The 11,612-nt window shown below is 41.6% G+C and overlaps 1 protein-coding gene across 2 annotated transcripts; it reads right to left on the reverse strand.

Moving 5' to 3' along the window:
* Positions 1-758: 758 nt before the first annotated feature.
* LOC311107284 (P2Y purinoceptor 4-like) lies at positions 759-6,029 on the reverse strand. 2 transcript variants are annotated; one of them, XM_084149767.1, is made up of 2 exons: positions 5,840-6,029; positions 759-3,994 (listed from the first exon to the last, which is right to left on the reverse strand). In XM_084149767.1, the coding sequence occupies exons 1-2, from the start codon at positions 5,971-5,973 to the stop codon at positions 2,851-2,853; spliced, it is 1,278 nt and encodes a 425-aa protein (XP_084005893.1). In that variant the 5' UTR covers positions 5,974-6,029; the 3' UTR covers positions 759-2,850. The 2 variants fall into 2 exon arrangements, with proteins under 2 accessions (XP_084005893.1, XP_084005894.1); XM_084149768.1 differs by lacking the exon at positions 5,840-6,029 and adding an exon at positions 5,222-5,606.
* Positions 6,030-11,612: the final 5,583 nt, after the last annotated feature.

Genomic DNA, 11,612 nt, shown 5'->3' on the forward strand with positions numbered 1-11,612 from the left:
GTAGAAGGGCATACAAGACAACTAAATCATTGTAAAACACTGAATTGCACACAATTAGTCTAACATTAGTTTGACTAGTTAATGACAATGCACAACAAACAACTGAAGGCGTACAACAAACAATTGTACCTTTGTCATCCTTGGCAACAACTAACAATGCTCAACAGAAAGACGGAGAATACACCTGTTGTGTACTGTGAAGAACATAACATCATCTGTTGCTTTTTGGATAGCTGGTCTTCCCCACTTTCAGATCTCAATATCAGATAATTTATGGATAATTACGATTGACAATCAATACAGAGCCTTGGCTGGAAAGTGGAAGCACAATATATTTTCCATGGGGTGTTGGTTGGGCCAGCTTGGTTTTCTTGGCACGGCCCAGGGAAGGAAAGACCCAAACAGTCTAGTACCATGACCAGCTCACTTCCTGCTCCTGTTTCTCCAGCCGTCCCGTCCTCCTGCTTGCTCAGGTCTCCTCGCTTTCTCCCCTGTCTGATTCATGGAGGACATACGCCTGGTAACGCCTCATGTTTGGGTGAGACACGCAACCGACCATCACTTTCCCACACACTCCCTCTATCATAACCCCATTCAAGTCTGCAAGGCACTGCAGCATGAAAGAGTTCAATTTGATACACGCACACAACTAAGATTTTGGTTAATCAACCAATGTCATGGATAAATATTGACAAATATTGACATAACACATAGCACATAACAAAATACAATTATAACCAAATGACAGTAAGCAAATGTGGATATATACACATAGATTTAATGACATTATATTGTCTTCCTATCATACCTTGAACCTAGGTTATAGTGTCCTTTATAAACATGACCAGTAGATGTAACATGAAATACAGCAGTATAGTACTTAAAATACCCTTAGGAATGGACCTCTGACCTGCAATCTGCTTTACAGAGACATCTGCTTTCACATGGAAAGTCAGGCATTCTTTCTGAGAGCAACAACAACAACAATAACAACAACCAAAATTGGTGCTGAAAAAGACCATGTTCGGTTAAGCAATGAGTCCAAATTGGGTAATGCAGGAAAATCCCCCCTTTATCCAAAATGTGGGTTGTTGGATGGAGTTGATACTCTAGCCTTCACACCCATTCAGTCCCTCTAGTCCCTCACTCCACCCCTCCCCTGGTTTCCTCACAGCAGAGACAGACAGATGGACAGCTGTGGAGGCTCTGCGCTGAAGGACAAAAACAGCTGGGAGAGGACTAGTGCTATAGCTACCACACATTTTTGGATAACACACACTGTTTCAGATTGCCTCAACCTCTGAGCTTTTTGCTAATTGTGATGTCACCTCCGCTCTGAATGGAAGACATTTTTACCAGCCAAACTCCTTCGATCATATTTTTAAAAATTATATAAAAGGAACAGATTATTTTGATGATCACAATAACTCACTGATAATCCATAATAATCCATTCGGTCAAATCCATTCACAGAGCCTCTCTCTGAGTACATGCTACCATAACAACACAAATCTGAACGAACAGATTACAGATTATATATATTTCCTGCTCTTCAGAGTACTGTAGCTACTGTACATTACAGGCTGTACATAACAGTCTGTGGTAATAGTAGGAGACTACAGTCCCTGGTTGAAAGGATTTGAACTCTGTCTTATAAACACTGCAACCGCCAGAATTAAATTAATAGACAAGTATTCAGAGTAGGAACTAGAGACTGTACAGTACATCTATAAAACAGACTTGGCTTTTACATTTTCACAGACACTCTTATCCGGAGCGACTTATAGGAGCAATTAGGGTTAAGTGCTTTGCTCGACAGATTTTTCACCTAGTTGGCTCTGGGATTTGAGCCAGCAACCTTTCAGTTACTGGCCCAACGCTCTTAACCGCTAGCCTACCTGCCATAGCTTCTTACTAACAAGGGGGAATGTATATGTGTCGCGGTACTACATACTTACAACACTGTTTTAAAGTGTTAGCGGTGATAAGGGGACTGTTTTCCAGTGGTGTAAAGTACTTAAGTAAAAATACTTTAAAGTACTACTTAAGTAGTTTTTTGGGGTATCTGTACTTTACTATTTATATTTTGACAACTTTTACTTTTACTTCACTACATTCCTAAAGAAAAAAATGTACTTTTTACTCCATACATTTTCCCTGACACCCAAATGTACTCGTTACATTTTGAATGCTTAGCAGGACAGGAAAATGGTCCAATTCACGCACTTATCAAGAGAACGTCCCTGGTCATCCCTACTGCCTCTGATCTGGTGGACTCACTAAACACACATAAATAAAAAAGCAAGAAAAAGGTGCCGTCTGGTTTGCTTAATATAAGGAATTAAAGTAATTTATACTTTTACTTTTACTTTGATACTTAAGTATATTTGAGCAATTACATTTACTTTTGATACTTAAATATATTTAAAACCAAATGCTTTTAGACTTTTACTCAAGTAGTATTTTACTGGGTGACTTTCACTTTTACTTGAGTCATTTTCTATTAAGTTATCTTTACTTTTACTCAAGTATGACAATTAGGTACTTTTTCCACCACTGCTGTTTTCTGAACTCAACCGTACTCCCACTTCTTCATTCTCTTTAACATGCCATTATCTGCGTTGACCTAACAGCCTTATAGGAACTGAACTTCTCATTCAGATCTGAGCTCTGTCAAGAGGCCCCTTTGATCAGCCTGGACAGTAGTCATCCTGTGTCCGAAATGACAGAACCGCATCCAAAGAAAGTGCAGCTGTGTAGTGGCCAGCCCAGGACTGTTAACTGTTTCCTCCCTGTTTATATCACAGAGGTTAGGCATATCTATATGATGCCCCATAGTTGTACATATGTTTAACGCACTCTCTCAGGTTCAGTGCTGGCTTTAGGCTCTGGGTTCTTATAGACCAGGGTGATCTTATGGTTCTTATTGGGGCGCTTTTTCAGGTAGGCAGCAGAGCGGCTGGTGGTTGTCTGTCTCTTTCCAGTGAGAGCTTTGACCAGCTTAGAGCGGTATTGATCCCCAGCCAGGAAATACAGGAGGGGATCAATACAACTGTTCACACTGGCCAGGGGCCTGGTGATCTTATAGGCAAAGTTGACGATGTTCAGGAGTTCACATTTGGCATCCAGCACGCGGTAGGCGTAGTAAAGGGTGCGTGTGATGTGGAAGGGTACAAAACACACGGCGAACACCACCAGCACCACCACAATCAGCTTGATGGACTTGGTGCGTGAGGGTGAGTTCTGCTGGCTGGGCGAGAGCCCCCGTCTGGGCCGACACAGAGCCATTGCCATCAGACAGTAACAGATCATGATGACTATGAAGGGGACGCCGAACAGCAGGACCATGACCGCAGAGCTGTAGTCCACATACTCCTCAAACTGCTCCGGATTGGTCGTATCGTGACACATCGTGTCGTTGTCCCTCTGGCTGGTGGTGACAAAGATGAGGTTGGGCACCAGACACGCCGTGACGGCAGCCCACACCATGCCACACGCGGCATGGGCATGGCGCGGCTTCACCATGGTCAGGGCCTTGATGGGGTGGCAGATGCCCAGGTAGCGGTGGACGCTGATGCAGGTGAGGAAGAGGATGCTGCAGTAGAGGTTGGCGTAGAACAAGAAGCGGACAATCTTGCAGGCGGCCACACCGAAGGGCCAGTGGCTGCGGTTAGCGTAGTAGTAGATGAGGGTGGGCAGGGAGAGAACATACAGGAAGTCTGAGAGGGCCAAGTGGAACATGTAGACAGTGCTGGTGTTCCACGGTCGCATCTTGGTCAGGAACATCCACAGAGCCACAGAGTTCAGCACCAGACCCAGAACACACACCAGGCTATAGGAAACAGGCAGTAGGATGTACTTAAACTCCTCATCGAAGCGACAGGTCTCGTTGGAATACCCAGCACTCGAAAGAATGGACTGGTTCCGCACAAGGTGGCTGTTAATGGCTGAGTCCATCTTCTGTCTCTTCAGCAGAGAGCTAAGTCTTGTATATCTGTGGAGACATCAAATACATTTGGAATCCACATGGCATCACTCTGAAAATGACAGTTTCACTCAAAAAATATATATTTAGTATTCATTTTAATTTTGACGCAGTCCCCGATTAAAGTTTTCAAAAAAAATATTAACAGCATGTTGTGTTAGAAATACAACTGTCTTGTTGACATCTTTGATGAATGAACTGAAGTTCAACATGCCCATAAAAGTTTACTGCACTGCATTTAGCCAGGGCCGGTTTCAGGCATAAACGACATAAGCAATAACCTTTTTTTAGGGACTCAGTCGGGGTCTCAACTGACTGTTGAGAGTTAGAATAGTAGAATACACAAGATGCAAGTTCGAAAATTGGTTGTTTATCAGCAGTTTGTCTCTTGTTTTGTCAGTCACTGACAGTCACTCAATTAGCCATGTCAGCTAAGAATTTTTATATTGGTATGTTAGTCTGCCAGTTATCTAAACTTGTAGTAATCATGGCTGAATACTGACCGGGCAAAGGGCACGTGCCCAGAGGGCCCCCATTGATTTTGTTAGTCACTCTCACTCAGAAATCATTAACATGACATAAGTCATGGCAAAATGTTTAGAATTGCAGGAAATTAGCTTTAAAACTGCAAAAACAATTCACTCCACCCCATGGCAAAATGGGTAGAATTGCAAGAATTTAGCTTTAAAACTGCAAAAATGTATCTCTGCCCCATGGCAAAATGAGTGGAATTGCATGAATTAAAAGATAAAATGGCAACATTTTATCTCCGCCCCATGGCAAAATGTGTAGAATTGCAGGAAATTAACTTTAAAATGTAAATCTTTCTCTCAGCTGTCAAGAGGGCTCCACTAAAAGATTAGTCTTGCTTGGTGCGGGACCCCCAACCGAATCTTGTTTAGGGCCCCCAAAAGGCTAGAGCCTGCTCTGCTTATAGCCTAACCAAAACAATAGTTTGAATTTCCCTCAAATCCTAAAATGAACCCCAAGTCCCGAGCTATAACCATAAACTGAGAACACTGGTGTTGTATCTAAATCTGTAATCCAAATGGTTCGGCGGTAGGTTACAGAGAAATGCGCGCATAGTTTATTTCGTTCCAAGGGAAAACACTTTTAGAAAACCTGGTAACCCAATGTGACTCATCATAATAATAGTACTATAGATAATAAACCTGACATAAGGGATATATAACTTCAAAGTTGAACTTAAGTCCAAGATAAAGATGTACAACTTACCCAGTTTAGATACAAAATTGACTTGCCGAGACAGACTTGACTTGTGACCGCTGCTCTCAGTGCAGTGAGTGCACTACGTCTGCAAACGGCTTGGATAGAAATAGGATATGCGCCTGACTGACCGTCCGGTCTACAGGAAATATACCCCCTTCTTCTCATCCGTCCCGCTGAAATCCAACACCGATATAACTGAGGCAAGTTATTCGTTTCAAACCCGATATTCAATCAATGTTTTAGCATGATAATAACACTGATTTCAAATAGTGTTCAATATCAACTTTTTGATTACTTATATTTTTCTGTAAATTTGCCTTTTGAAGAGATGTAGCATAATTCTCACAAAAATGCCTCATGTACACTGAGTGTACAAAACATTAAGAACAATTCCATGACATAGACTGACCAGGTGAATCCAGTTGAAATATATGATCCCTTATTGATGTACCTTGTTAAACCCACTTCAGTAAGTGTAGATGAAGGGGAGGAGACAGGTTAAAGAAGGTTTTTTAAACCTTGAGACAATTGAGACATGGATTGTGTATGTGTGCCATTAAGAGGGTGAATGGGCAAGACAAAAGATTTAAGTGCCTTTGAACAGGTATGGTATTAGAGGCTCACCGGTTTGTGTCAAGAACTGCAACGCTGCTCGGTTTTTCACACTCAACAGTCTCTCGTGTGTATCGAGAATGGTCCACCACCCAAAGGATATCCAGCCAACTTAACACAACTGTGGGAAGCATTGGAGTCAACATGGGTCAGCATTCCTGTGGAACGATTTCAACACCTTGTAGAGTGCATGCCCCAACGAATTGAGGCTGTTCTGAGGGCAAAAAAGGGGGGGTGCAACTCAATATTAGGAAAGTGTCATTAATGTTTTGTACACTGTGATTTCTCAGAAAATTATTCACAAATAACCGCAACCACAAGTTAATCCACTGCCTGAAAATTACACAAATATCATATAAACCAGATAAATACAAACGTATGGCACATGGAGTTGTGTCGGGGACCAAACTGGGAAGTAGAATTGATGACATGTGATGACCCATGACTGACCTCCTAAGTCTGCAACTTCCTTTCAATAGAAGAGGAATTAACCCTAACAATTTTACGAGAACTGGCACATAACCAAAAGCACCAAAATCTTATGACTTAACACCGTGGGTGAGCCAATGTGTATTTAATCGAATACAAACTGTAATAAATCAAAGTGGAAATAACATGAACTGCAATTACAGTGCCTTGCAAAATTATTCATCCCCCTTGGCGTTTTTCCTATTTTGTTGCATTACAACCTGTAATTTAAATTGATTTTTATTTGGATTTCATGTAATGGACATACACAAAATAGTCCAAATTGGTGAAGTGAAATGAAAAAAATAACTTGTTTCAAATTATTCTAAAAAATAAATAATGGAAAAGTGGTGCGTGCATATGTATTCACCCCCTTTGCTATGAAGCCCCTAAATAAGATCTGGTGCAACCAATTACCTTCAGAAGTCACATAATTAGTTAAATAAAGTCCACATGTGTGCAATCTAAGTGTCACATGATCTGTCACATGATCTCAGTATATGTACACCTGTTCTGAAAGGCCCCAGAGTCTGCAACACCACTAAGCAAGGGGCACCACCAAGCAAGCGGCACCATAAAGACCAAGGAGCTCTCCAAACAGGTCAGGGACAAAGTTGTGGAGAAGTACAGATCAGGGTTGGGTTATAAAAAACTATCAGAAACTTTGAACATCCCATGGAGCACCATTTAAATCCATTATTAAAAAATTGAAAGAATATGGCACCACAACAAACCTGTGAAGAGAGGGCCGCCCACCAAAACTCACGGACCAGGCAAGGAGGGCATTAATCAGAGAGGCAACAAAGAGACCAAAGATAACCCTGAAGGAGCTGCAAAGCTCCACAGCGGAGATTGGAGTGTCTGTCCATAGGACCACTTTAAGCCATACACTCCACAGAGCTGGGCTTTACGGAAGAGTGGCCAGAAAAAAGCCAATGCTTAAAGAAAGAAATAAGCAAACACGTTTGGTGTTCGCCAAAAGGCATGTGGGAGACTCCCCAAACATATGGAAGAAGGTACTCTGGTCAGATGAGACTAAAATTGAGCTTTTTACCCATCAAGGAAAACGTTATGTCTGGCGCAAACCCTACACCTCTCATCACCCGAGAACACCATCCCCACAGGGAAGCATGGTGGTGGCAGCATCATGCTGTGGGGATGTTTTTCATCGGCAGGGACTGGGAAACTGGTCAGAATTGAAGGAATGATGGATGGCGCATAATACAGGGAAATTCTTCAGGGAAACCTGTTTCAGTCTTCCAGAGATTTGAGACTGGGACAGAGGTTCGCCTTCCAGCAGGACAATGACACTAAGCATACTGCTAAAGCAACACTCAAGTGGTTCAAGGGGAAACATTTAAATGTCTTGGAATGGCCTAGTCAAAGCCCAAACCTCAATCCAATTGAGAATCTGTGGTATGACTTAAAGATTGCTGTACACCAGCGGAACCCATCCAACTTGAAGGAGCTGGAGCAGTTTTGCCTTGAAGAATGGGAAAAAATCCCAGTGGCTAGATGTGCCAAGCTTATAGAGATATACCCCAAGAGACTTGCAGCTCAAGTTATGCACGTTCAAGTTTTCTGTTTTTTTGTCTTATTTCTTGTTTGTTTCACAAGAAAAAATATGTTGCATCTTCAAATTGGTAGGCATGTTGTGTAAATCAAATGATACAAACCCCCAAAAAATCCATTTAAATTCCAGGTTGTAAGGCAACAAAATAGGAAAAATGCCAAGGGGGGTGAATACTTTCTAAGTGACAAAAATGTGGTTATGTATTTGATTTTCCAAATGAGTGTTAAGGTTAATATACTGTGAAAGTGATTAATCAGACTGTGTATTCAACCAGAAAGTATGCTACTGTGTCTCTTCAACTCTGTCCTGCTTGTCATCATTCTACTGCCAGGCAAGCCTTATATTGGTGGGTCATTGCTACAGCTTTAAGGTTAATATTTAGACAGTTCTGTAAATGGTTGTCGCAAAGTAGCACATTTACACAGGGGTTGATCCTGGCGTGACAGGAGAAATTTAGTATTGTCTCTGGCCACCTTTCCACATCATCGTCAGAATTTGCCGGAAATGTGAGTGATAAAATGATAAAACATGATTTTTACATTTACATTTTAGTCATTTAGCAGACGCTCTTATCCAGAGCGACTTACAGTTAGTGAATACATCTTTTTTTTTTTTTTATACTGGCCCCCCGTGGGAATCGAACCCACAACCCTGGCGTTGCAAACGCAATGCTCTATCAACTGAGCTACATCCCTGCCGGCCATTCCCTCCCCTACCCTGGACGACGCTGGGCCAATTGTGCGCCGCCCATGAGTCTCCCAGTCGCGGCCGGCTGCGACAGAGCCTGGATATGATCATAAAGAAATAAATGTGGGCAGGATGAGCATTAACCTGGTTTTGGCAGAGACGCATAGTCCAGGTGTTATCTAGCTGGGAATGTCAGTTTTCACATGACTCCAAACAGGACGGTCAGAAACTACAATATTTATGCTTCTAGTTTCATATAGCATGCATCAGATCTGGGTCCGTATTCACAAAGCATCTCAGAGTAGGAGTGCTGATCTATGATCAGCTTAGCCTTTTAGATCACAATGAGCGCACATTCTGCTGAATTCCTGTACTGTACAGTAGCTGTTGGTATGTAGACTGTGTGTGTACGAGCCTATGGGTGTGGCCCTGTTGGGAAATGTAGATTTGATTATCGATTGTTCAAACGCATCATACTGTGACACTTTCTGTATTTTGACAGTTCTATATCTTGAAAACTTGATTGCTGACATGTAAAACATTTTGGGACTGTATCAACAGTGGACTAATTAAACAAATACCAAAAGATAGTTTTTGAATGGAATTTGCCTTTAACTCAAGATTTCTACCCTTGCAGATGCCCTTGTAAAAACAACATCACTTTCACATGTGAACGATTGCTATTGAGGATTTATACTGTAAATTACTATTTAGGATAAATGTGCTTGTTTGGTTCTTCAAACAAATTAGTCTCATTGCAGTGTCATGGTGCTAATTTGCTATACATTCTTTCTGTGGGTCCGGCAGTGCTCCTGCTTATATCCTGGGGTCAGTGCAGTCCCTCCTCTTCCTTCCCCTTTAAAGCCTGACCTATGGAGAAGTCAGAAACCCACTCAGTACCAATTAAGGGACAGGCTGACTTGCTTTATATAGCATTCACAGACAGAAAGTCAGTGTATTGTATTTTCCCTTTTGTTCAAATCCAATACCATGTGTAGTAGACTACCAAGGTAATGAGTTAGCATCAGGTGAGCACTCATACAGATAATATCAATAATATTCCTCTGCTGATGTACCCAGCTATATGTGAAACCAGTGGAGGCTCCTTAGAGGAGGAAGGGGAGGACCATCCTCCTCAGTGAATTTCATACAAATAGTGAAATATTAAAAAGGTGATCATTTTTAGATAAAACTGTACTAAATATATTCAGTCTTTCCAGCTTCAGTTTGAAGTTATTGTGTTAGCTGTGTTGTTGGCTAGCTCCTCTGAACAACAGTGTCCTGATGAGTGAGCACATTTTCTATGCCAGGCAAAATCGAGCCTCATTAGCTCATTGTTATGGATGTATCCAAATAAATGTCACTAGAAAACACCTTAAACAAATGCAAATGCATCTACTTTGCTGTTATTCTGGCGTGACTGTAAGTTAGCCGTAGTTGGCTAGCTAGCAAGCAAGGGATAAGAATGTTGCCAGCCAGTATGGCAATGGAACATTTACAATTAACGACTGGGTCGCATCCATAGATACAGAACTAAAAGACTGAATGACTGGGTCGCGTCTCTAGCAACCGAACCGATAGAACAAATGTCCAGCCGGCTTGGGTAGCAACCCTAGATTTGTTTCGGGACCATATCTTGTGGAAGGATGAAATAGTATGAATTAATTCATCAAAATAACATTTTTAATGAAAATATGTCAATCATTATTTGAATATGTTGGTAACCTGTTGTATAAAAGTGATAATGCCCTTGAAGCCGGTATTTGGATTATATATTGGCACGGTTTGCCGGCCCTTGACTTCGTCTCGGGCCTAACAACACCCGTGCCAATATATCCTCCAAACACCGGCTTCTCGGGCATTATCACTTAAATAGAAATAAGGCCATGCTCGTAAAAAATAAACAATCCTCCCTCATCTTAAACGGCACTGACCGTCACTGGTGAAAACTGCCCCAAGTCTCTCTGCTGCCTGTGCTCATCTGAACACCTACCTTAAGGAGATAAAGGCTTGGATGAAGCAAAACTTCCTTCAATTTAACAGCAGCAAAACCGAGGCTCTACTTGTTGACACCCCTCACCAGGTCCAGATCCATTGTATCATTTCAAATCCAAAGTGCTGGAGTACTGAGCCAGAACAAGAAAATATGTGTCCTTGTCCCAATACTTTTGGAGCTCACTATAGATGTGTTCCTTGTTGTGTTTGTAGCGTCAGCTCAGTTTTTTGTTGTGTTTGTCCCTTTGTTCTTTGTGTCAGTGACCCTGTCTAGTTGTGTCCTTATTTTGTCTTTACATTTTATTTTATTTTAACGTACTTACTGCACATAAAACATGTAATGTATTATTATTACAGAGTGGCTGCGGCTTTTCCCTGACCTTTTTTTTCTAATGTTAAAGGTCCCCATGTTTATTCTCTACAGTCTCTGCTCTACTTTTAGAGAACTCTGGTGAATGGTGCTTGTTTTATAAAGTTAGATGAAAGCTGAATCAATGTCTGCAAGATCACATTATGATAGTATTCTACATAAAATAAACGAATATAATAGCATTGCGTTACTGTAAGACAAAAACACCACCATATTTTTCTCTCATGTGGCCAAATCTCAACAGCACGTGCCACTAGGAAAAATACACAGGTATGCTCTGCTACAGTTAACACCATCTGCTCTAGAATTCGCTTACTGTACATAATTCAAAACAACACTGTAGGCTACTTCGAAACAACACTGTATAACTCAAGAAGATCTAAATGCATATCCCAATGAAACTGATTGAGATCAAATGGTTGGTATGCAGATGCTGCATGGATTATCATTCACGACTGACAGCGAGAAATGTGAAGGGAAGGAGACCAGAAAAATATATGCGTAATGTAGAGGTAAAGAATCACATGCGCTCGGAAAATAAGGTCAGGGAAAAGTCGGCTCCAGCCACAGCCTTATTATTAGTAGTAGTAGCAGTTGGATTAGAATGATTTGAATCACAGCCACACTATCACCTTGTTCCTGGCTTAGTGGACAAAGGCTGTTGGGTTTATAGAGGAGCAGACAGGATCACT

This window comes from Coregonus lavaretus, assembly GCF_964263955.1.
Source record: "Coregonus lavaretus genome assembly, chromosome: 32".
In the NCBI taxonomy this organism is placed as follows: Eukaryota; Metazoa; Chordata; class Actinopteri; order Salmoniformes; family Salmonidae; genus Coregonus; species Coregonus lavaretus.

Excerpts from the sequence above, each read along its gene's own strand:
- LOC311107284 (XM_084149767.1), bottom strand. The coding sequence starts at position 5,973 with ATGTTGACTCCAATGCTTCCCACAGTTGTGTTAAGTTGGCTGGATATC. Across the intron at positions 3,995-5,839 it reads GCAGTTCTTGACACAAACCG|ATATACAAGACTTAGCTCTC; the intron begins GTGAGCCTCTAA and ends ATGTCTCCACAG.